The sequence below is a fragment of the Theropithecus gelada genome, chromosome 20, assembly GCF_003255815.1.
Source record: "Theropithecus gelada isolate Dixy chromosome 20, Tgel_1.0, whole genome shotgun sequence".
Taxonomy (NCBI): Eukaryota; Metazoa; Chordata; class Mammalia; order Primates; family Cercopithecidae; genus Theropithecus; species Theropithecus gelada.
This window is the reverse complement of record NC_037688.1, coordinates 60096117-60123124: the sequence shown is the minus strand read 5'-3', so window position 1 is coordinate 60123124 and position 27008 is coordinate 60096117. Positions and strand designations below refer to the sequence as shown.

Genomic DNA, 27008 nt, shown 5'->3' with positions numbered 1-27008 from the left:
ATTTGATATGATTTCCCACTGACCTGTGTCTTGAATTCCTCCATGTGGGTTTAACAATGACTTTCAAAGTACAGTGATCAGGCTGTACTACGTACTTCAAAATGTTCTGGTACCAGCTCTAAAGGAGCAGGCGCTGCCTTCAATCTCCTTAGACTGAATTAGAAATAATAATAAATGATACATCATCCAGGTACAGTGGCTCATGCCTGTAATCCCCACACTTTGGAAGGCTGAGGCAGGCAAATTGCTTGAGTCCAGGAATTTGAGACCAGTCTGGGCAACATGGCAAAACCCCATCTCTACAAAAAATACGAACATTAGTGGGTGTGACGGCATCCACCTGTAGTCCCAGATACTCAGGAGGCTGAGTTGGGAGGATCTTGATCCTGGGAGGTTGAGGCTGCAATGAGCCATGATCATGCCACTGCACTCCAGCCTGGGCAACAGAGCAAGACCCTGTCTCAGGGGAAAAAAAAAAAAAAGATACATCACCTACCCATTTGATCCAGTCTGCCTGTATGCCTTTTATATTGCAAATGCATTGCATCAGAGCCCTCCTCCCCCCAATCCCAGGATTTTATATTTCTCCTTCCTCACCCCTTCTTGACTGTCTGCCACTTCCAAAAGGCCTGTGGTGAGCGTGTGCAGAGTTCCATGTGCCTTGTGGGATGTGAAAAGGCATGCATGTATCTGTCAGCCTTCCTGATTCATGCATGCTATTCAATAGAGTGTGGTGAGAGAAAAAACAAGGAACAATAACAGAGGATTATATTCAAACATCAGTGAAGGATGCTATTATTGGAGGTTCATTAAAATAACTTTAAATGGGTTTTTAAAATTTGTTCTCAATGCCATCTTTTATTGTGGCAAGGAGCTGTTCACAGAGCATTGTTTGAAACTGTATTGAAATACAGTAGATTTGGTGTATTGTTGCAGGGAACAAGAGCCATTTTTTTTTAATGTTTGCCTGGTTGTGTGTTGCTTTTGTTTTAAAACACCCAAATGGCTCTCTGTTGCCCCAGTCTAGTATGCTCCTTGGCATATATGGCTTTTGAGGTCTTCCAATGCTAGATCTCTGTTCTCTTCCTAGCTTTAGCTCCTGACTCCAAGAACAGCATTCCTGGGCTTCTTTCAGTTTCTCAAACATGCAGTGCCTTGTTTTCCCTTGCCGGCTTTATCCATGCAGAGTCATGCACCTGGGATGCCCGAAGACGTTTCCTATGCTCTCCCAGCCCCCTGATTCCCACCGTGCCTTGCCTTTCCCCCCTCATCAAATCAGCAGAACATCACCCACTTAGGGAGGCTCTTGCTGATTCCTGAGTAGATATCTGCTACTGTCCCATCAACAAATTCATCACAGGTTGTAATAATGTGTTCAATCTCATGCCTGTCTTTTTGACTACTTGAAGATTGTGACTTTCTCTGTGTCAAATCCCAGTGCCTAGCATAGGGTTTAGCTCATTATAGGTGCTCAAGAATTCTTACTCAATGAGTGAATAGCCATAAAACAAGATGCCATAATACACTGTGCTGTGGAACATAAAGGAGTCTTTAGGGATATATATTAGAGTGCATGGTTTTTTTTTATGTACGCCAGGGTATCGCAAATAAATTGGTTGTTGTGTAAGTGACTACCCTATTTATAAAGGGCTATAATTTGGTTGCTGATTTTGCAAACTGTCATGGCATCATGTGGTTTTGCAGTGTGTGTTGGGAGAGTGTGCTGGCGAAGGATCTGAAGAGGCAGTGCATTGAATCATAGGACTTTGGGTGGACAGGTTTGCAGCTTCCTGCAGTCTAACCTTGCACAGTCCAATCCAGTATTACAGATGCCATGATGTAGCCTAGCAGAACGTCTTAAACTTTAATGTGCACACACGAGTCACCTGGGTATCTGGTTAAAATTCTTACTCAGCCAGTCTGCGGTGGGGTTTGAGATTCTGCATTTCTCACAAGCTCCCGGGGGATAGGATGCTGTGGGACCAGGGACTTCACCTTTATGTAGCAGGGACTAGAACTCAGTGCTGCAGGGTACAGCAGGCCTGTGAGTTGACTGGCAGAACATGTTGTAGCAGTGCAGTAGGTAGATCCTGTGTAGTCAGGACTGTAGTGAAGGCGTATATACAGTTAAGTATAGAATGTTCTAGTGAAGTTATTGTTCAGGGCACACAGCAGGCTGTTGCTAGTCAGCATGTGGTGGGAGGAAGCTGCTGGTTTGGGTACTAAAGGGCAGACTGTCGCTGAGCGCATGATGGAGCAGTGGCTTGGGAAGTAGCGTGTGCTGGTTCTGTCCTCTAGTGGGGATGTTGTCAGATATCAAGTCATCCATTCAGTGAGTGATGAGGTTAGGTACTGTTCTAGGTGATGGGAACATAGCACTAAAAATAATTAACATCCCTGCCCTCATGGAGCTTATATTCTGGGGAGAGTGGGCAAAATAATAAACATAGAAACAAGTGAAATATACAATGTGTCAGAAGTTGATAAACATTATGCAGGAAGCTGAAGTAGGGATGGAGATTGGAAGAGCCAGGTCAGGGAGATGTCCATATAATAGAGTAGGTGGAGAAAATGACATTTCAGCAAATACAGGAAGAAGATGAGAGAGGTGGGAGTCATGTGTATATCTGGGTGAGAAGGGAGAGTGATTTGGGTGGTAGTAGCAGATGCAAAGGCCCTGAGGCAGGAGCTTGCCTGGCATGGTCAAGGGGGAGCAAGGATTCCAGGTGGCTGAGCTGAGGGGTTGAGGGAGAAAGGAAAAGGAGGTGAGATCAGAGAGGCCAAAGGAAAGCACAGGCCACTGAAAGATCTTTGGCTTTTACTCCAACTCATGAACCAAGAAATAACATGTTCTGACTTTGGGTTTTTGAAGGATCACTCTGAGTGCTGTAGGGACAAGGGTGACATCAGCGAGACTGGCCAAGACTCTTGCCATAATCCAGGCAAAAGGTGATAGAAACTTGGGCAGGTTGGAGCTGTTTGAGAACCCCCAAGCTGGCATCTTCAGGTCCTCCCCAGTTCCTGGCATCTTGTAGGCACTCAGTCATTGTCTCATGGGGACATGAAGGCACCGATGAACATGAGTCCCTGCAGACTGCCCACAGGATTGCTCCTCAAGTGTAAAACATGGTAGCCAAGAGTTTGGTCCCGGTAGCAATAGGATGAATGAATGAAATAGACTGTCAGGAAATCTTCTGTGATACAGAGCGCTGGCTTGCAGGGCACAGAGCAGGAGGACATGGTTGTGCACTTGGTTGGACTTCCTCCTGTCGATGCAAAGGGTGCAGTGGCTGAGGGCTGTACCCAGGGAGTTCCTCTGTGTCTCGGTGATCCAGCTCAGAATTTTGCTGACTTGTAGCAAAAGGTGCATTGAGTCTTTGGCATGGATGAGCATATTTTATTGCAGAAGTAGTAGTACATGGAGCTATAATGTCACAGGACAAGATATGCTAGGTAATATGTTCAAATTGAAATGCCTAATGGGGAGTTTGATGGCATTCATGTGTTGTCACGAATTGGCTTAATGAAGTCCTGTCACTCTTCCTCTGAAAGGCTCCATAACACCTAATGTAAGACTTACTGTGGAAATTGGGTAGGGGGATGAGCCCAGGGCACAAGGATTCAGCTGCCTCCAAAGACATAGAAGCAGTGAGATGAAGAGGAAGAGCATAGAAGCAGTGAGATGAAGAGGAAGAGAAAGCTAAGTAGGCTTCATTAGAGACCTTGGAGTCTTTGCTGCTTTTTATTTATTTGTGTTTTCATTGTTTTTAATTAATTGCCCATGCTGGTCTCAAACTCCTGGCCTCAAGTGATCCTCCCACCTCTGCCTCTGAAAGTGCTGGGGGTTACAGGCATGAGTCACTGTGCCTGGCACCTGTGGAGTCTTAAGTGCTAGAGTGTGTGTACAAGGATCTTCCCAGTAGTAAACATGGCTCTAGTAGTCTTTTAAAATATTATCAATCAGATCATCAATTGTTCTAAAATATGGTCAACCAGATTGTCAAGTGTTCTAAAATATGGCGCATCTGATCGTCAATGCTCTCTGGGCAGGGCTCGAGGAGTACAACTTGACGAGAAGTAGACATTAAGAGCCCCTTTCCTCTGCTCCTTACATTGGAGCAACCATCCAGTCCTGTCTAGACATCTCTAGAATGCTCATTCCCTCCTTCCTTCCATTCTAGCCTGTGTCAGGCCTCGCCAACTCCAAACCCACTTGTATGACAGACTGATTCCAATCATTTCTGCTCTTGTTACCAATTCTTATCTGCCCTTTACTTAAAACTCATAATTTTGAGGCATCTGCACATTAGGAAAGACTGAAAACCTAGCAAGCTTTTATAGCTTGCAAAGATCCTTGTCCTATGCTCTGTTAGTATCATTTCCAAAATACTACATGGGTTAACTGGTCACATCCCATTGCCCGTATCCTCTGAGAGTCTAAATGCTGAACTGCTTCAGAAACTAAATCATACTCACAGGACTTGGTTTCTCGGCAATTCTGTCATCTGAAAACGTTGTTTATGTAGCTGAGGTCAAAAGCTTCAAGTACTGCTTTAATGAGCTGCGATTCTGTTCATGTGACATTCTCTTCCAAACCCAATTGCCCTTTACACTGTATGAGTAAGTGCTTCTGTGTGTGTGTGTCTGAATGTGTGTGTTTGATGTGCTGACATTTCTGAATTGAATCCAGAAAGTGTAACCTTTGTATGTTTGCTGTTAAAACTCCAAATTCAAGGCTTAAGAAAAGGATCTAACGCTTACTCAATATGATTTATTTAAGCACAGAACCTAACTCCCCCAAAGTATCAAATACTCAAGAGAACAATTCCTTTTTGAAAATTGTGATTTAAAATAATTGTCATAAAACCTTTACTGTTCAAATATATTAGAAAATATATTGAGTTTTTGTCTGCATCAGGCACTGTTTTAACTGCCTTCCATGCATTGCCTTATTTAATTCTTTCAACCCTCTAAGGTAAGGTTATCACCACATTACAGATGAGGAACTAGAGCTTGGAAAAGTTAAGGCATTCATCCAAGATCCAGCAACCAGAAAGTGGAGGAGCCAGGACTTGATCCCTGGACTGTACACTGTCTCAAGACCCTTGTAAAGATTATTAGAAGCACTTGGAGCCCCTGGTAAGGTTCGTGCTTGTGCTAACAGGAGAGAGTCATGATAACACCATCGAATGGTGTCTATTACATAATAGAAAAAGACTGAGTATTCTTACAATTCAAATGATTTAAATTTATCTTAAAATATTGCAACAAATAAGTAGAATATTCACACCTTTTATAATTTGTTGGCAGGATTTTAAAAGATGCGAATCTTATTTGTTCCTTAAGGCTTTGATTTTGAAGCTGACAAAGACAGCATACATTGACTAACCTCTGAAAGAAGGGCATGGCAGCATTGAAATGAGGCAGTCGAGACAGGCTCATTAAGGAGTAGAGGTTTCCCTGCTCAGTTCTCCTTGTTCTTTTGGGGTATCCAGTGTGTGGAGTTTGCAGAGATCTTAATAAAAACATCAACCTACATTTATATGCTGACAAACAAATAGCCAAGAGCCATTTAGGACACATAGCTTGGAGTCTGTTTATCTCTCTCCACCTATCTACAAACCCATGAAGAACCCATTTAAACTTCAGATCAAACCAGGCCCCCTTTAGTGGTTGGAATCGGCAGGTTCCTGAGCCAAGTGAAGTTCATAAATCAGTTGTTGTCTTAGTCCATGTTGTGTTACCATAACTGAATACCACAGACTAGATAATTTATAAAGAAAAGAAATTTATTTCTTACAGTTCTGGAGGCTGGGAAGTCCAAGGGTGAGGGGCTTGCGTCTGGTGAGAGACTTCTTGCTGTGTCATCCCACGGCAGAAGGTGAAGGGCAAGAGAGAGTATGCATGCATGTGTGTGTGTGTGCATGTATGTGCATATATATGCATATGCATACGTGTGTGTGCACATGCAGGGGAAAGATAGGGAGCCAAACTCATCCCTTTTATCTGGAACCCACCACCAAGATAACAGTGTTAAGTCCTCATGAGGTGCCACCTCTCAACACTGTTGCATTGGAGATTCATTTTCTAACACATGAACTTTGTGGGGGCAAGTCAACCATAGAACCTACCAGATACATGACTCTGAGATATCCCCTGGCAGAAAAGTCAACGATTTGAACTGAAATGGTAGATGGGAAGGCCACTGACTGGGGGAGGGCATGAAACTGGTAGCTTCTGTCTGGGAATAACTACTGAAATATCATATAATTGAAGTCAATAATTGAACGATGACCTTAGAAGTGGAATTTAACTGCTCCATTCTGTAGATGGGCAGAAGCCTAGAGATTTGCCCAAGTGACTTACCCAGGGATTATAACAGAACCATGGCAAAATAATCTGGTGCTCCACTTAATGGATACAGGACTTTATTATTATTGTTATTTTGATACTGGTCCATGGTCCCGGGATTGGGGATCCCTGCCCTAAATCATGAGGAAAATTGAGGCCCACGGGTGCCACAAGTTGGTAGCCCTCAGCTTCTTACCACCTCCTAGCACCTCCATAGTCATCTTGACCTCCTTGCCCGGCTTCCATCTCTGTCTTAGCAAATATGTGTTCCCTCCCCCAACTCATGTGAGACTTACCCTCACTCCTGCTCTGGACTCCACCCTCTCGATCCTTCCTGCTTATCTCCCCTGTTTAGTCTATGTCTACAACTTCTCTATGTTCCTGTGGTTTCAAATAGGAGCCTGATTTAAATTGACTTTTAAGCAAAAAATAATGATAGTTAGTATTCAGATGTAGATGGATCATGGTCCCAAACAATGCCAGTAGGGAAACATTTCTCTGTATCCCTTAGGATTACTTTCCCCACTGTGTTGACTTCATTCTTCATTCTCAGAAGGCTTTCTTGGGCACATAGCAACTCCCAACTTATGTCCCATTATCTCTGCAACTTCTACCTTAAAAAAAGGGCTTCCTTTTTATAAAATCCCAGCAGCCTAGGACTCAATCTTTTTGGAAGACATTGGGTCATACGCCCATCTCTAGGGGAATCGCTTACTGCATAGGGGGGGATGGAATATGCTGATTGGTTGGGCCTGGGTCACCTGCCCCTCTTAGCCAGGGAACTGGATCTAATCCAGACATTTTGAAAAAAGAGAAGGAATGTCCTATCTAAATCAGACATTTTGAAAGAAGAGAGGGAATATCTCCTTTAAGAAAAATAAAGCCACTGTCACTAGAAGAAAAGACAATGAATGCCTGATGGCTGGGCAAAAACAGCAGCTGTCCGTTCTGACTCTATCCTGACCATCTCCTTTGTGCATAAACCTGCTATGTCTTTTTCATGTTAAAAATCCCCTACCTCAAACCTGGGAATCCTCCTTACTACTACTCTTACTCCTGCTAGGACTACTACCCTACCTTACTTCGCATACAAATATGCTTTTGAAAGAGTTGCCAGTTCCTGCTGTTTCCACTTGTTGACAATTTATTCTTTCCTCAGTTTGGTGCAATCTGGCTTCTGCTCCCACCATCCTATTGATATTTTTCTCATTGAGTCATCAGTGACCTGAAAACTGCCTCCTTTCACAAGCTTGTCTCATCTTTCTTGACCTCACCATATTATTAGGTGCTCTAATCCTTTCCCCTTTAAAAAAAATGTGAAAAAATAAAATATTCAAGCAGCATTAAAAGCTACAAAGTGAAATTAAGAATCCCCTCACCCATGGCTCCTAGCTAGGCTTCTTGATTCTCCTTCCTAGAGACACCCACTGCAACCAGGTTCTTGTGTGACCTTCTAGAGAAGATGTGTTCAGGCCCAGAAATAGTCTACATCACACACAAGGATGTTAGCATGCTGTATACAATTTCTGTATCTTGCTTTATTCCCCTCTATCTTGGAGATTGTTTCTTATCTTCACATCTATCTCTACATCACCCTTTGAATAGCTTCCTAGTTTCCTACATAAGTGAGTTTATCTGTAGGATAAATGCAGAGTAACTCCTCCTTTTTAAGCCCCTCTTCTTCATTTTTATGACATTGTGTGTCTATCTTAGTCTGTTTTGTGCTGCTATAAGAATACCTGAAACTGGGGCCAGATGCAGTGGCTCATGCCTGTAATCCCAGTACTTTGGGAGGCTAATGTGGGCAGATCACTTGAGCCCAGGAGTTTGAGACCAGCTTGGGGAACATGGCAAAACTCTGTCTCTACACACAAAAATACTACAAAAATTAACCAGGTGTGGTGGCACATGCCTGTAGTCCCAGCTACTTGGGTGACTAAGGCAGGATTGCTTGAGCCTGGGAGGTCGAGGCTGCATTGTTGTGATCACAGCTTACTGCAGACACGACCTCCCAGGCTCAAGCAATCCTCCTGTCCGAGTGACAGAGAGACCCTGTCTAAAAAAAAAAAAGTGGATAACTTGTAATGAAAAGAAATGTATTTGGCTAATGGTTCTGGATGGTGCGAAGTCCAAGATCAGGGGCCGTATCTGGGGAGGACCTTCTTGCTGCATAGTAACCTGATAGAAAGCATCACACGGCAAGAGAGTACATGAGAGAGGGTAACTTAATTTTTAAACAAATTCACTCCCACAGTAATAACATTAATCCAATCACCTCCAAAAGTTCCCACCTCTCAACACTGTTGCCTTGGGGATTAAGTTTCCAACACATGAACTTTGGGAGACACATTCAAACCATATCACCACATTTGCTGATGTTCTTCCTGCCTTCACAGCCACTCCCGATAGAAATTCCAACTCCACGAAGACTTCCAGTGACAATTGAATTTGGAAGGTTAAGACCTGCTCATGACCCAGAAAGGAAAAGAGAAAGCTTACTTTTTGTTTTGTTACAAGTACAGTTTCTTAAAACTAACCGCCAAATGCCCCCCGCCCCCCCACCAAATGGCATATGGAAAACAGCACAGAGATGGTGTGTGAATGTACTTGAAATGTCTTTCTAAGGAAGTGAGGCTTGGGTGGGACTGGAAACACATCCCTTTTGCTCCCCAGGGTACATGTCTTTTTTTCACTTCCTCTAACTGGGAGCCCCAGGGCCTGGCTTTGTCTTGTAGCTTCCTGTCATGATGCACCAGGCTAAGTGGGAAGGTTTCTGTTCTGTGTCTTAAGTAGCACTGGCAGGTCCTCATTCTGCTTGTAATTGGGATGGGAATATGGGTAGGAATTTGGGGTTTGGCAGAGCTTACAGGACCTCTTTCAAGCCAGAGCACAGCCCTATCAGACTTACTCACTGGACAGGAATAGGTCAGTCAGCCCTCAGCAGCAGCCACCAGCTACCATGTTAAGTATTTGATGTGAATTTTATCAAGTCATTCTCACCCCATCCTACAAGAAACTTGAGCTTAGGGGACTTAGCTAACTTGCTTGAAGGTTGTATAGCTGTGAATTGTTGGAGCCAGGATCGGTACCCAGGTCAGCTTAACTTTTAAGTCCATGCCACACAATCAGATACATAGTATGAGGCAATGGGATGTAATGGAAAGCCCGTGGGCTTTGGAATTGAACAGATGGGCTCTGGATCTTGGCTCTCCTACTTGACTCCATATGACCCGGAACAAACTGTTAACTCTTAAAATTATCTGTTAAGTAGAGATAATCCTTTTCCTGCCTATCTCACAGCCTTGTGGGAATCAAAGCTATAAAAAGATAGGCAAATAGAAGGGATAATTACTATTTGAGGGTGAGTTTACTTGAAGCCAGCAATGTGGGTTTAGGATGAATGGTGAAGAATAGATAAGAAAAAAAAGATACTCTGTTGACATGGGAAGATGTTTAGAGTGTATTTCATCTAGTTTCTCTTAAAAAGCAAGCAAAAGAACAGAGTCATGTTTCCACCTTTGTCTAAAAACTAAAAAACATCCATTCATCTATTCATCAGCCATCTAGGATACAGACCAAGATGTTAACATAATACAGAGATTTGGGGTGGCAGGATTAAGAAGGACTCTTTTGTGTGTTTTAAATTTTTTTATGGCCAGTCGCAGAGGCTTATGCCTGTAATCCTAGCACTTTGGGAGGCCAAGGTGGGCGGATCACGAGGTCAGGAGTTCAAGACCAGCCTGGCCAACATAGTGAAACCCCATCTCTACTAAAAATACAAAAATTAGCTGGGCGTGGTGATGGGCGCCTGTAGTCCCAGCTACATGGGAGGCTGAGGCAGGAGAATCACTTGAACCCAGAAGGTGGAGGTTGCAGTGAGCCGAGATGGCGCCACTACATACCAACCTGGGTGACAAAGTGAGACTTCATCTCAAAAAAAAAAAAAAGAAAGAAAAATTATTACAATTACTGTTTTTTGTTTTGTTTTGTTTTTTGTTTTTTGGGTTTTTTTTTTTGAGACAGGGTCTCATTCTGTCACCCAGGCTGGAGTGAAGTGGAACAGTAATAGCTCACTGCAGCCTCCAACTCCTAGGTTCAAGGGGTTCCCCCTGCCTCAGCCTCTTGAACAGCTGGGACTATAGGCATGCACCACCATGCCTGGCCAATTTTTTAAAAATTCTTTGTAGAGACAAGTTCTTGCTATGTTGCCCAGGCTGGTCTCAAACTCCTGACCTTTCGTGATCCTCCCACATGGGCCTCCCAAAGTGCTGGTATTATAGGCATGAGCCACCATGCCTCGCCTCTTGGTGCTTTTTAATAGCTTGTTTGTTTCTGCGATAAATGTAGGAGAATGATAGAAGAGTCTGGATCTCTGGTCAAATCTAGGATCAAATCATGGTCAGATACTTAAACTCTCTAAACCCATTTTCTCACTGCACAGTAAGCACTTCATAGAGCTTTTGGGGGGATTAAAGGAGATAATGCTTGCAAAGCACTTAACACAATATCTGGCTCATAGTTAGTGCTTAACATACACTATTATTTGTCCATTTGATAATTTTTTGTGCCTGGGTCTTAGAAACGCAGTGGTGAATAAAACAGATGTGACTTTGCTCTCGTGTAGCTTACAGTCTAGATGAGAACACAGACAATAAACAGAGAATGAACATATATTCATAATTATAGATTGAGATATACTAGATTTTATTTCTGTGAAAGAAATGAAGAGGATATCTTGATACAGAGTAACAGGAGGGAACAATGAGGATCCACTTTATTTGAAGGTGATCTGGAACAGCTTCTCTGACAAGGTGCCATTTAAACTGAGATCTGGAGGAAATCAAAACACTGGATATTATTTTTTTTTTAATGAAAATTAAGAAAAGCAAGAGCAAAACGAAACAGACTTAGTATGAAACACAAAAGACCCCTCTCCTACTGACTTCCTCCCTAAATAAACATAAGAGGTAAAAGATCCCTGACTGTAAGGGACCTTCATTATTAGTAGAAGAAGAAGACTCCAGTCTCTCTTTTTTCTGCCAAAGCCCAGACCACAAACGACTTTTTTAAATGATCAAATGTGTAGGCAGCTTTGTGCATCTGATTCTTCCTGGGTGCGTCCCTCCTGTGTTCAGCTGTGGGAAACTGGAAGGCATAGAAACGACCCTGCGTTTCACTGGATGTGCACATGTTAAAAAAGAAAGATGCGTTTGTCTTTTTGCCTAGGCTATGTAACTTGGATGTCTTTTCATTGTGACCTTCTGATCTTGTTATCCTGAAGGTGCCCTGGTGTCTTGATGGAGGCTGGGCAGGTAGCTTCCCTGAGCCACTAGCCTCATGTCATCAAACTTGGCTAGACAACAGCAGCAGGGAGGAGCCTTATGCTCTCCTCCACCATCTTACCCGGTCCATACCCTCTTTTTACCTCCATTTCTTCTCCAGCTCTTTCCTTTCCTCTTCCAAAGAAGCAGTGTCTGTCTTGCAGGTCCCACTCAAGTGAGATGTCACTTCCTCCAGACAGTGTTCCTAGCCCTTCTTGGGTTCCTTTCCTCTGTGCTCAATGGCAGCATCTGTCCCATGGTCCCATGCAGTGGCCTGTGTGTGCATCTGTGTCCTCTGCTAGACCTTAAGCTCAATGGGGACAAGAACAGGTACCCTCCTATGTATCGCCAGCGTCCGGCATGCTGCTAGGCAGAGGATCTACAAGACCCGAATATTAGCCTTCCTCATTATCCCTTAGCATCAAAATACACGTCAAAGCAGCCCCTTGTTTTGGAGGGTTTTTTGTTTCATTTTGTTTTGAGACAGGGTCTCACTCTGTCACCCAGGCTGGAATGCAGAGGCACAATCATAGCTTGCTGCAGTCTAAACCTCCTGGGCTCAAGCGATCCTCTGACTTCAGCCTTCCAGGTAGCTGGGACTACAGGCATGTGCCGTCACGCCCTGAGAAGTTTTAAATTTTTTGTAGAGACAGGGTCTTGCTATGTTGCCCAGGCTGGTCTCACAGTCCTAGCCTCACTCGATCCTGCTGCTGCCTTAGAGTGTTTTACTAAGATGAAGCATGTTAAAGTAGCGTCAGGCTAACCTTAACAGTTTACCCAAATACTCCCATTCTCTTTATTTCTATTTTTCAATTTCTTCCATGATAATTGCTCTCTCATTTAAAATAGCTTTCACAGCTTCTTTTCTTATTACAAAATAATAATAATACCTGATTGTTATGTAAATTTTTAAAAATATAATCAAGCATAAAGGGGAAAAGGAAAAAGATGAAAACCATCTGTAATTCTTCTAATCTCCATAAGCCTGTGTATAAAATGTGTACGGATATTATATACATTTGTGTATATAATTTATAGAATGGAAAGATATTGTACACACTGTTAGTAATTATATAACTATGTCATTTCATATTCTTCTACATCTTCTTTTAATTTTTAAGAGTGTTTTGCATGGTAATACATCAAATAGATGTATCATTATTTATTTAACTGTTTTCCCTATTGGTCCATAGTAGATTCCCATTTGTTTTCTCTAACAATTCTTTGATGAACGCCCTATATCTTGATGAGATAAACCCAGGAGTATAGAGGAGAGGTCAGGAAAAAACTTGTGGAGGAAGTGGCACTGCTCTGGAGACAGAAATGATGCACAGGAGATAGCTGGATGGATGGGGAAGGAGTGGGAGCAAGTGCTCCTGGCAGAGGAGACAGCCTGTGCAAGGGCTTGGAGTCACCTCCAAGAGTTCATGAGTGTTCCAGGAACTGGAAATATTTCAGTATGGCTGGAGGGTGTCTCAGGGGGTTGGGGACATGGGCAGGGAAGGGCCTGTTGATCAAGTGTCCGGGAACAGGTCCTAAATGGCCCCTTAAGCCATGCTAAGGAGTGTGGGCTTTGGGCAATGGGGAGCTATTGCAGATAAGAGCAGGGAAATGGCATAACCCGGTCAGCATCTTTAAAAGATCCCTTTAGCTGGGCATGGTGGTGCGCAGCTGTGGTCCCAAGCTACTCACAAGGCCAAGGCAGGAGGATCCCTTGAGCCCAGGAATTCAAGGTGGCAGTGAGCTATGATCACGCCACTGCACCCCAATCTGGGCAAGAGAGCAAGACCTTGTCTCAAGAAACAAAACAAAACAAAACAAAACAAAAACGAGATCCCTGTGGCAGTGGTGACCAAGCCAACTCCACATTCAACAGCAAGACTCTGTTATTAACTCAATGAAACAAATTAAAAGAGAAGAGAAAAAGAAAAAGAGCTTACGTGTAACAGGTCACAGATATGCTTTTCAAACTGTCTAGATTCTTAAATTCAGGAGCATAATTCAACAAATCAACCTTCTTACTCCTCTCCTTAATCCTGAAAGAGGTGCTTGTGGTTTAAATACCCCTCTTGGTTTCTGGCCCCCATTCCTGTTCCAGGAGCCCCATTGATGTACCCTGATGACAAGGGGGTCGGATTTTTTCTTTTTCTTTTTTTTTTTTTTTGTCAGCTGAGTGAGGCTGAAGTGTTCACCCAAGACAAGCCAGAGAGGCAGGTGCAATCCATGGTGCGTTTTTAATTAGATCCCAGCCACCGAGCTGCCCATACTTCAAGGACACAGCAGGCAGGAAGCTGATCTGGGCTGTGTCTCCCAAGGGCTGACGTCTCCATTTAGGGAGCGCTCTTGAAGCTAATGGTCAGTGACAGCTCCATTTGAAAAACACAGAAACACTTAACAGGGAGGCTGTGATCTGCCAGCCCGGTAAGCCGCTGATTAGCAGGGAAATCATGCTCCCTCTGTGTCGCACCCCCTTGGTTAAGCCCCGTTCTTGCGTCTCCTCTGTGCTATCTCACTTAAAGATTTCATTGTTCTCTGAGACAGGAGGGAGGGGCAGAGGGATAGGGAGGTTGTGGAGCTGCCAGAAGCTGTTTCACTGTCTCCCATCACAGCCTCTGGGGAGGCCCAGGCGAAGCAACAGCCTTCTGGCGTGGATGGGAAATGGATGGTTTTTAAAGAAAAATGGTCCCTGAAGATGCTCCGTGTCTCAGCTAATGTGCTTCCTACACTGGCTGGCTTGGGTTCCAACACCCAGGCCAAGAAAAACACGCACTGATCTGCCTTATAGCCACACCAGGATGCCATACCAGCAGTCCCTGCCACCAGCACCTCTTTATTGTCTGCTCCACCTCCCTTTTCTACAGTCCTAGCCACCATTCCTCTCCTGTGGATGACTGCAGCAGTCTCTCCCTGATGCCATGGCCACCAGTCTAGCTCCCCGAACCTCTGCAATCCCCACAGCTGAGGGGACTCCTTGACTTGTCTGCTGGAATTTTGAACTTATCATAAAGGAAAGCAAGTACTAAATTTCCCCCCTCAAGTAGGCTCTGCTCCTCATGTTCCTCTCTCACTAAATAGCTCAGGCCAAAAATGTCAGTGTCACCAACAATGCCTCTCTTCCTCTCATACCCGACACCCCATCCATCAGCAAATCTTGTCAACTCTGAATTCAGAACATACCCCACATCTGAATGCATCTTTCCATCCCCCTACCAATCACCTTCCTTCAAGCCCCCGTCATTCTTACCTGGATTATCGTAACCACTTCCTCACTGGTTGCACTGTTTCCATTATTGTCCCCCGCTCATTTAATCTATCCTTGTATACCACACCAGTGATCCTGTTTAAATGTAAGTCAGGGCCAGGCTTGGTGGCACACACCTGGAATTCCAGCACTTTGGGAGGCTGAGGTGGGAGGATCACTTGAAGATAGGAGTTCGAGACCAGCCTGGGCAACAAGCGAGACCCCCCCCCCCACACACCCCGGGTCTAAAAAAAAAAAAAAAAAAAATTAGTCCTGCGTGGTGATGTACATCTGTAGTCCTAGCTACTCATGAGGTGAAAGTGGGAGCATCGCTTGAGCCCAGGAGTTTGAGGCTGCAGTGAGCTGTGATCATGCCTCTGACTCAAGCGTGGGCAACAGAGCAAGACCATGTCTCTAAAACAATGAAATACTATCAAAACAAAATATACGTCATCATATCATTCAGGGCTCTACATTCTCCAGCAGTTTCCCATTGAGCTGAGATGAAAATCCACTGTCCATCAAGGCATCAAGGACGCTGCTCTGGCTCGTGGTCCACTCTGTGACCCCTTGGTCACTCTGCTCTGGCCATACTGACCTCATTGCTGCTTGGTGACTATGCCAGGTGAGCTCTGTCGGGCCCTTTGCACTTGCAGCTCCCTCTGCCTAGAATGCCTTTCCTCCTGACATCCAAAGGGCACCCTCTCTCACTCCACTGAGGTCTTGCTCAAAGGTCATTTCCTCCAAGCTGAAAATGGCATCACTCTTACTCCATCCCCTGGCCTTTCTTTTTTTTTCTTTACTTTTTTTTTTTTTTTTTTTTTTTTGGGACAGAGTCTCACTCTGTCACCCAGTTTGTAGTGCAGTGGCTTGATCTCTGCTCACTGCAACCTCTGCCTCCTGGGCTCGAGTGATCCCCGCACCGCAGCCCACCTGAGTAGCCGGGACCACAGGTGTGCACCACCACACCCAGCTAATATTTGTATGTTTGGTAGAGACGGGGTTTCACCATGTTGCCCAGGCTGGCCATGAACTCCTAAGCTCAAGTGATCCACCAGCCTCGGCCTCCCAAAGTGCTGGGATTACAGGTGTGAGTCAACCCGCCTTGCCTTGGCTTTATTTTTCTTAACATCACTTATCTCTCTCTGGCACTAAAATATATATACACATTTATAGTTACGGTCTCGTTTGTTTGTTGCTTCTCTTCCCCAGTAAAATGTAAGTTCCATGAAGCATGGATTTTGTATCATTTTCTACTAGCACAGAGCCTGGCACATAGTGAGTACTCAATACATCCGTCTGAATGAGAAAATGAATAAACAAACGAATGAATCTGGACAACAATCCTAACCACTCTGAGTTTATCCTGAGGGGTCATCCTTCTGTGGGAGTTTCCCTCCACTGGCCAGCAGAACAGACCCCAGGTCTTGATACTGTGTCAGAGAGTTCTCATTTTCTGAGACCTGAAGCCAAGATAACAAAAACAGCAGAAGCAATTTAGTTTGGAATGACAAATAGGTTTCCTTAAGTCTGACAAGAGTCTTTTAAAAATTCAAGACTGTTTCCTTAGTATTTAAAACTTAAACACCATGAAAATGCCCTATTATAGGAAACATATGCTATCTGTCTGTAGGGATTTGGAGTAGAAAATGGAAACTAAATAATACTTGGAGCCATGATGCGTTGATCACATACTCAGTACCTGTTGCTTGCATTCTCTCATTTTATCCTCATTTCACAACCCCAATGTGATACGAATTAAAATTGCTCCCCTTTTCCAAAAGAGGAAACTGAGACTTTAAGGAATTTGCCCAGAATTGCACAGATAGTAGGCAGCATAGTGCTGGGGTTTGAATTCAGTCTACAGACTCACTTTTTTTTCTTTCTTTGAGACAGAGTTTCCCTCTTGTTGCCCAGGCTGGAGTGCAATGGTGCCATCTCAGCTCACTGCAACCCCCATCTCCCGGGTTCAAGTGATTCTCCTGCTTCATCCTTCCAAGTAGCTGGGATTACAGGTGCCTGACACCACACCTGGCTGTTTTTGTATTTTTAGTAGAGACAGGGTTTCACCATGTTGGCCAGGCTGGTCTCAAACTCCTGACCTCAGGTGATCCACACGCCTTGGCCTCCCAAAGTTCAGGGATTACAGGCATGAGCCACCATGCCCAGCCCCAGACTCACTTTTACTCAGATAAGAAGTGAGCAGGAGGCAGAGGCTCTTGGAGACCTCAGTCCCTTGCATGCACAGCAAATACTTCTTCCCTCAACAAAAAGGCTTTGAAGAAGAGCGTGCACCTCTTGACTTTTTCAATGTACCTTCACTCTTCCAGCAACTGAAGTTCAGTGGCAGAAGTGAAGTTCAGGCCTCCATTTCTCATCAGTATCACCCCAGTTGCCAACTGCAATGATCCCTTTTCAGCAACTCTCCTATTTGACCTCTTAAAGATATTTTAGTTATACCAATGCCCTTCTCCTGGGATTCCTCTCAGTCCTTAGTTTGGCTGATAATGTTCTCTCCTGGTTCTCCTCGTGCTGTCCTAAGACACTTTAAGGGGCATTTTTATCATGGGTAAATGGAAATAAAACATCTATTTCACAGAGTTGTTACATGAATGAAAAAGGTCATATATGCAAAAACACTTGGCAAATGTCTGTTTCACTGAAAGTGCTCTCTGGTTTTTATTACTTTTGTTATCTCTTTCCACTCCCCATATTCTGTGCTGGAAAAAAAAAAAAAAAAAGGTTTTTCAAGAGCTCTCTCCTCCTGTGCTGTTTTTTTTTTTTTTTTTTTTTTTTTTCCCTTTTTTGAGTCAAGGTCTCCATCACCGCCCAGGCTGGAGTGCAGTGGTGCAATCTCTGCTCACTGCAACCTCCACCTCGTGGGCTCAAGCAATTCTCTCACCTCAGTTTCCTGAGTAGCTGGGACTACAGGCATGCACCACCACGCCCAGCTAATTTTTTAAAGACAGGGTTTTGCCACGTTGGTCAGGCTGGTCTCAAAATCATGATCTCAGGTGATCTGCCCACTTTGGCCTCCCAAAGTGCTGGGATTACAGGTGTGAACCACCACGCCCAGCCCAGAACCTGTGCTTCTGACTTCTGGTCATTACCGGGACTCTCATTGGCCTCTCAAAGTCATTGTTCAAAATGGAATTTATCATCTTTCTCAGTTTTCCCACTTTCTCTCAGTTCATACAACCACAGTCTCTGTTATTCAAACCAGAGACTTCATCATCCCCATCCTTGTCTTCCCGCCAGCCGCTTCCCAACTCCATTAGTCAATCAGCCACCAGGCTGCCACCATACTTGTATTTATTTATTTATTTATTTTTTATTTTGAGAGAGAGTCTTGCTCTGTCACCCAGCCTGGAGTACAGTGGCATGATCTCAGCCCACTGCAACCTCTGCCTCCCGGTTCAAGTGATTCTCCTGCTTCAGCCTCCTGAGTAGCTGGGACTACAGGCACCCTTCACCATGCCTGGCTAATTTTTGTATTTTTAGTAGAGATGGGGTTTCACCATGTTGGCCAGGCTGGTCTCAATCTCCTGACCTCGTGATCCACCCGCCTCGTCCTCCCAAAGTGCTGGGATTACAGGTGTGAGCCACCGTGCACGGCCACTCTGCTTGTAAAATGGAGCCAGAAACTTGGGCTCTAATGTCAGATGGACCTGATTCATCTTGCTCTGCTACTGGTTCACTGTAACGACCTTGAACAAATTACATAATCTCCCTGGTCTCAGTTCCCTCATCTATAAAATGGAGATGATAATACCCACTTCATAGGGCCATTGGGAAGATTAAATAAGGTAATGCAAGTAAAGAACTTTCCAGTAAAGAGCATTTTGCACTGGCATATAGCAAATGCATCATAAATATCGACAGTCATGGTTATTATTACTACTATTACTATTATACTATTAGGTTGTGGTTACCCCCTATAGATACTGTGTTGGAAACACATAGAGCTTTTGTGCAAATGGGTTTTGCTGGCAAAGAACAAGGAACCCCAAATTAGTGGTTTGCCCCTTCTCATTAGGTGGGAATTAGCATGTACAGGTGTGAGCACTCGTGCATGCATGCACACATGTACACAGGTATATGCACATATGTGTTATAACTCTGCCTCAGATAGGGGCCTTTTTTATATAGAAAGACCAGCAGGATGGGTGAGAAATGGCAACTATTTTCTCTCTAGAACCTGATTGCTTCACCAAACAATGGTTTGTATTTCCTCCCACATTCCTCCTTCCTAATTGAAGAGGGAGTGGCTGAATTTACCTCCTGGCACATTGCACTTAATGGTCAATGACTGCTCCAGCTAACCAGGAGCCTCGTGGTTGCCCAGGCGTTGCAAGCATCAAACCCAGATCTTCATTGGGATCTTCCTCCATTGGCTGGAGTTTATAAATTGTATTCTGTTGAGTTGGAAAACATCCACTGCTCCTGATTGAGAGCTGGAGGACAGCACTTTGAGGGGTCTGCTGCTATAAATACTGGGATCTCCCAGGTGATGTATAAATGGGTCATTACTTTGCATCTTGCACCCCCTGAAACATCTCAGGTGCCTTGATCCCATGTATTCCAACAGATGAGCTTGGCTGACTTCTCGGGGTGGGTTGGGGGGACATGCCACATGCCTCTGGCCCCACCATCTCATGCCTTTGCCATCCATCTCCTGACTGCCCAGAAGGACACCAGGAACGGCTCATGAGCTACAAAAACTGAAGGTCGGGAACCCAAGGTCATGCACCAAAGGTCATGAGAATTTTACATTTTATGTTGCTCTCATTTCTGATCATTTGAAACAACCTCTCTGAGTTTCTGAAAGGGAAGGGATTGGAGAAAAGCACACCCAATTATGCTAGGTTCTGTTTTATTTTGGCTTTTGTTTTTGTTTTTTTCCCACCCACCACAAGTTCTTTTCTTCCCCTCTCATAGTGTGGGCGAAATGCTGAAAACTTCGACCGATTTTTCACCCGCCATCCACCAGTCCTAACACCTCCCGACCAGGAAGTCATCAGGAATATTGACCAATCAGAATTCGAAGGATTTTCCTTTGTTAACTCTGAATTTTTAAAACCCGAAGTCAAGAGCTAAGTAGATGTGTAGATCTCCGTCCTTCATTTCTGTCATTCAAGCTCAACGGCTATTGTGGTGACATTTTTATGTTTTTCATTGCCAAGTTGCATCCATGTTTGATTTTCTGATGAGACTAGAGTGACAGTGTTTCAGAATCCAAATGTCCTCAGGTAGTTTGGAGCATCTCTATGAGATGGGATTATGCAGATGGCCTATGGAAAATGCAGCTGCATAATTAACACATTATCAAAGTCCTCTTACAATTTGTTTTCCGCAGCATGTCAGCTAAGTAGACCCAATGGGGAGAGAAAATGCCTGCTTTCTTTCCCTCTTTTTCTGCACTGCCATATTCACCCCAAACCATCCAATCTGTGGATAATTGGATGTTAGCAGTACTCTTCTACTTCCGGGCCTGGAGCTTGGCTTGTATCCAAGTGTATAGTTGCTTTGCCTAAGAGGAATCCCTCTATTTCACCTGTTCTGGAGGCACCAGACCTTGAAAAGAACATGCTCAAAATAAAATGTTACTTGTTATTTTTTTAAACTCAAAGTTAAAGTTATCAAAGTTCTAAAATTCCAAGAATGTGCTTTTAGACAGTCTCAGTCTAAAAGCACTTCAAGGGGTCAAAGGGCAACCAGCTTGGGTGCTACCTCAGTGTTGTAGTTTCTGATACTTTATGTCTTTGATCACTCTCATCCCCAAACTACTTGAAAAGGGCATTTGGCACCACTCCCTGAAACAACACAGTCACTCTAGCAAGGCCCCCAAAGGGCCCTGGTTTTACATTGCATTTCAAACTTTATTTGCTTTGGGGTTTTGTTTCTGTTGATGTTCAAATGCAAAAAAAAAAAAAAGAAAAAAAAGTGACTCACATTGTTACACATGCTTTAAAATATGTGTTCAAATGTTATTAACCACATTGACGACCTGCTTTGATTTAACCGAGAAGACGGCTGTGGAGCCTAGCAGACTCAGGCCTGTGGGAATGGGATTTGTCTAGATTTGTTACTGGCTTTAGAAAGCTAATTAAGTGCTCTGAAAAAGAACACCGTTTCTTGAAACAAAGATGGTTGTATTCCTCACTTTGATGTTGTTTTGCAAGATGTTTGTGGAAATGTTCATTTGTATCTGGATCTCTGTTATGTGCCATTTTTCTTCTAGCATCGAGATACAATAAAAAAAAAAAAAAAAAAGAAAAGAAGAAGAAATACTATTTCAAGGAAAGCTGATCTTTTTGAAAAACGTGGACCTAAACTACAAAGTGGGAACTGAGGAGGGAACTCAGGAGAAAGGAACTAACTGTGGAGCTTTAATCTTGGCCCCAGTGTTCAACCACTCGGAGAGTCAGGGGCTGTGGCCCGTTCAGGGGCTGCTGGTGGCCTGTAGTGGGGTGGGAAGACCTGGCCAGAGCCAACGAGGATATTGGAGCCCAAAGTCAAGTTTAGAGACCAGCTGGGAACATGAATGGGGCTCTTGATTTTCTTATCAAAATCACCACTCCTCCCAACTTGGACTAAATATTCTTTCTAGCAAACAGCTTTGCAAGCTCCCTAAAGCCCAAGGAAACCCTTGGGTGGGAGAAATTTCACTCCTGTCTGAACGGATTAAGACAGCAGGTGACTCCTCCTCCTCGCCTGCCGTGTCCTGCTATTCTCAGGCAGCTCTAAAGAGAATTCTTATCACAGTTCAAGTGATTTCCAGAAGTTCCAGGGCTTCTGAGAGACCATCAGGGAAATTTTAACAACTTGACAAATGTCCTTGAAGTAAGATGTCTCATCTTTAAGGAAAAATGGGGTTTGGATTTCTGCTTAGGCAAAGTCTCCTGCAGTTCATCCTTCTCTGTCCTCTTCTTGCTTCAGGCTTGGGGACCGTCCCTGCTGTCCCCACTATGGTGGCAATCAGGACCTAAGGTGAAGCAAACTTGAAGTTCTAGCTGGCAAGTTTAGGCAATTAGAGAAGGAGGAAAATCGGAGCAAAGCCCCCTCACTTTATCATTGAGAAACTGGCATCTGGAAAGAGGAAGGAACTTGCCCAAAGTCAGTCAACTGGGATAAAAACCTGGGTGTCCTGATCCTCAGTGCAGGGCACTTTCTGCTCTGTAGCAAAGCAACAGGCATCTCTGAGCCAGGCCCACCAACAGGCAAGATTTGAGGTCTCTCATCTGGTGGTTGGCTCATGATCTCATTTTGCTTGGACATGCTCTCAGGAAGATGAAAACCATGGAGAAACACTAGGCCATTGACACATGATCTGAGACAACTTTAGAAAACAATGTAGGATGGATGGAAAGAGAAAGAGAGAGAGAGAGAGAGAGAAGAAAAAGAACAAAAGAAGGAAGGAAAGAAGGAAGGAAGGAAGGAAGGAAGGAAGGAAGGAAGGAAGGAAGGAAGGAAGGAAGGAAGGAAGGAAGATAGTGTGTTTATATAATGCACTCAACATTTTCCAAATTCTTGCCATTATTTTTCAAAAGTTTAATAGTTTGCAGAAATAGAGACTCAAGTCAAAGTCTCTTTTAGAGAAACTTTCCATGGAAAGTCAGAATTTCTACCACTTCCTTTTCTATCCACATTTCCAGTGCAGAAGAAACTGAGAAACAGAGCTTTTTAAAGAGAGGACAGGGCCATAGCCACAAGGGCCTTCTTGGGGGATTAACAGGAGGTCAGTAGAATTAATAACCCTCCTTGGATGAGTGTTACTGTTCTCACGTGGCTTCAGATGCTATCAGCCTCAAAGAAATGATCTCAACAGAGAAGCTCATTCTCTCCCAACTTCTGTGGTAAAATCCAGGAGTATTTTCTCTGGGGATCTGCCCACAGGGCAAAGTCCATAAAGGCAAGTCCTGTCTGGACCTTGTGGTTATCTGAAGCATTAGCCATCACCAGCACAACAAAGGGGACAGGGCTTTCCAAGGTGGGGCTGGTCAGAAGGTAATCTTTGCTAAGATGCCCACAGGCATGGAAAGCGAAATAGCGTTGATGAGACCAGGGGAGACCTAAAAAAAAGGCAGGTTTGTGTCTTCTAGCTCCAAATATACCTGCCTTTTAGCTCACACACTGTCCTGGAGTTCTCAGACCTTTAAGGGCCCTAACACAGTTCAGTTTATACAGGGGTTCAAAAGGGACAGTGGCCCATTTGGAAGACCTTTAGGATCAATGGGAATACATTCCATTGTTTTGCCTCAGAGTAAAGTTTCTGGCTCGGGGGTAATTATAAGTTGCAAAAAGGATAGAGGCATATCCCAAGTCTTCCTTTATTCCACAAATAATTACAAACAACCTACTGTGTGCCAGGCACTATTCTTGGCACTGGAAATACAGTAGTGAAGAACCTGATGAGGACCCTGTTTATTGTTGCTCTCCAAGAAATTCTCCAAGAATACTGTTTCTTGGAGAGAAATAATAAATAAACAAGACAATTTCTGAAAGCAATAAGTGCAATCAAGATAATTAAAGGATGCTAAAGTGTGACTCGTGGGGATTGGGAGAGAGATGCACAGACAATATTAAAGAGGAGACATTCGAGCTTTGCTGTGAACACCGGAAGTAACACACCGAGCGCCTGGGGGATGGAAATTCCTGTAGCACCCCACAGGCTAACAGAAGACAGGACAAGACAAACAGGGCAGGTGGGACACGGTAGAGATGGATCCCAGCAAACAGCTCCGTCAGCATCTTAACCTGCTCCACTCTAGCCACACATACCCACGTGTACTCCTGAGACCTGTGTGTCCACCTCACTCCCCGACTCTCACACAGACACGGCAAGAATAAGGAGGGAACTCCATAGAGACATTTTACCTATCTCAGGGGAGCAGCCACAAAGAAGCAAGTCTTGTAAAACATGTTTTGCAAAGGAGAGTGAACCCAGCAATGAGAGATCCTTAACAGCTAGTGCCCATTAGGGGGCTAAACCTAAAGCCTGAGTGTTGATGGCTCAAATGCTCATGAGTTAGTCAATACTTACCGACCCCCTGGCCTTTATAATCTGACACAACTTTGGCTGCAGCCCGGGAATGTGCAGGGCACTAGTGAATCCAAGGCCTTCTTCTCTGGTTGTTTTGTAATAAAACAGCCATTGGGCTGTCCCTCCAGTCCGAGGGACTGAGATGAGGCCTACGTGGCAGCGATGTTGTCAGGTAAAAATCAGGAACCCGCTGAAATCTTGGGCAAGCCGCCCTGCCTGCTTGTGCCTTGGTTCTCTCATATGTCATATATAGGAGGTGAGGACTCCAACCCTACCTGCCCTAGGTGGGTGTGGTGATGATAAGAAAAGACAAGAGGCTTGCAAGGACCCTGAGGAGGTTGGAGCATCATACAGATTCTTTTATTAGCCCACATTCTGATGTTCCCTGGTGAGACTTGCCCCAAACAGTTGCTAGTAAATGGGAGTTAATTTCTTCCCCACCTCCCTACTGAACAAAAAAGGAAATGTCAGACTTACTAGGAGAATCGAGTTGCTTTGAGTTTATTTTGTTTTGTTTTGTTTTGTTTTAAGGCTCCCCTTACACACCTTCCTTTAAGCTTTGGATTTTCTCTCAACAAACAAGAGTTTGTTGACTAGATACATGCTAAAAATGTCTTTGGAGAGAACTTCCGCCTGATAAAGACCCAATTCTAGTCTGTGGGTGGATTTTCGAGCTGACAGTCGTCAATTCCTTTCATTAAGCAGTGATCTGATTTCTCCACATGGTCATTCTGCCTTCTTGGGGGCAGAGTAGATGGGCAGCAGTTCACCTTTTCAAAGAAAGAGGTCTTCTAGCCACCTGGGCTGCTACTGAATGGTTTTCTCCAGGACGCTCTACCTAATGGTTATTTCTATAACATTAAGCATGGTAATAAGTAGCTTCCAATTCAATTCATCCTAAAGCCAAAGAAAATACACCACCACACGCACACACGAACACACACACGCGCACACACACACACCACTTTATGGCAATTCTTACGGAAATTCAATGACATTTCTTTTCTTACAAAATTTCCACTACATTTCTATCCCCAAGCCAACATACAATGTGAAATGAAAGCTAGTACATGGAGTGCAGCTGCTAAAAATTTTCAGCACAGGGCTCTTTCTGACTCTGCTCATGAGACGGCATCAGCCACCCGATGACTGGCGTATCTTGGTCCTGTGTCTTTCTTCTTATGCTGTGTTAATGTGTTTACTTTCCATTTGGCAGAGAGACAAGAGAGACACCTCCAACTTCGACAAAGAGTTCACCAGACAGCCTGTGGAACTGACCCCCACTGACAAACTCTTCATCATGAACTTGGACCAAAATGAATTTGCTGGCTTCTCTTACACTAACCCAGAGTTTGTCATTAATGTGTAGGTGAATGCAAACTCCATCATTGAGCCTGGGGTGTAAGACTTCAGGCCAAGCGTACGTATCAATTCTAGTCTTCCAGGATTCACGGTGCACATGCTGGCATTCAACATGTGGAAAGCTTGTCTTAGAGGGCTTTTCTTTGTATGTGTAGCTTGCTAGTTTGTTTTCTACATTTGAAAATGTTTAGTTTAGAATAAGCGCATTATCCAATTATAGAGATACAATTTTCCAAACTTCCAGAAACTCATCAAATGAACAGACAATGTCAAAACTACTGTGTCTGATACCAAAATGCTTCAGTATTTGTAATTTTTCAAGTCAGAAGCTAATGTTCCTGGTAAAAGTTTTTACAGTTATTCTATAATATCTTCTTTGAATGCTAAGCATGACCAATATTTTTAAAAATTGTGAGTAAGCTTTGCAGTTACTGTGAACTATTGTCTCTTGGAGGAAATTTTTTGTTTAAGAATTGATATGATTAAACTGAATTACTATATGCAAGCTCTTGTTTATATGTCTTTTCTTAAATGGATCATGTTACAGAGGTTACAAACTGAAGATCCAGTTTGTAGCCATTAGATAAGCTTAATTTTACTCACATGGAATTTTATGTAATTAAAACCATTGTGAACATGAAAAAATAAGATACTTTATATAAATTCCTGGACTTTTAGAGTCCCTTGAAAAAAGCAACAAAAGACTAGCAGCTCTAAGCCTGTGTTTCCACATGGAAATAATTCTACAGAACTGAGAAATGCTCTCTCCTTTAAAAGCAGTGTATGTTCTCATTTTGCCACAGTCTCCACCACCCCCTATTGTCTTATACCCTCCATCCATTTCCCTGGCTGCTGTAGCCACTTGAGGTTGAGACCTCTGTCATTCGTGAGTCACAGGTTTGAGGACCTGCATATTTTCTTGTGCCCTTAATCAGGGTATGTGCACATCCATCCACTCAATGTGGTTTGTGTTTATTAAGCTTATGTATCTAGCACAAAGTACATAAGATTTTATTCCAGCCATGACAAAAGTCAGGAAAGAGGCTGGTGTCAGTAGAGAGAAAACCCTTTGTTTGTTGTCCATGAGGATGTTGCTATTTGTAAAATGACTTACCTTTTACTTACATTCTTCTAATTTAGCTTAGCACCTGCCAAAAAAGGGTGGGGGGTATAAGCCGGGTTTTTTTTGTTTGTTTTTTTTGGTGGTGGTTGTTGTTTTTTTAACAGCTTGTGCAGGGAGGCCCAAGAGAAGAGGGAGAAATAAGGGAGACTGCTTCTAAACCCTGCTGGCATGATAAGGAGCCACACACTCTCACAGCACAGTGGCACAGTACTAAATCACTGGGTGTCAACCTGATACCTTCTTCTCTGAATAAAGTCATGCTTCTGTTTTCTTTTCAAAAGATAGAATAATCCAATCTGTAGCACATGCCTTTGTAGCTGCTAAGGCTAGTGGGTAGCAGGAAAGAGCAAACCTGTTCACGCTACGTACATTATGACTCTCTACAAAGTGTATTCATCTCTTCCCTTCTTGAAAAAACCTCAGTAAATGGAGCACTGGAAAGATACAGTGAATCCATTTATCTTACCTAGTGCACTAATCTTTGCAGAATTTTAGAAACTCTGCCAGTTAAAGTTGGCTGAAGCCCATTTAAACTTCAGGAAGAAACTGTGTTCTAGGCATCACATT

The 27008-nt window shown here is 43.7% G+C and overlaps 1 protein-coding gene across 2 annotated transcripts in view; it reads left to right on the top strand.

Moving 5' to 3' along the window:
- PRKCB (protein kinase C beta) overlaps positions 1-25823 on the top strand; it is a 382718-nt gene extending 356895 nt beyond the window's left edge. The window contains exon 17 of one of the 2 annotated variants that reach the window (XM_025370488.1): positions 25173-25823. In XM_025370488.1, coding sequence (XP_025226273.1) covers positions 25173-25325 — 153 coding nt within the window. In that variant the 3' untranslated portion in view covers positions 25326-25823. Of the gene's footprint in view, positions 1-19851 lie in introns of both variants that reach the window. The other variant, XM_025370487.1, reaches the window with a different exon arrangement.
- The last annotated feature ends 1185 nt before the right edge of the window (positions 25824-27008 follow it).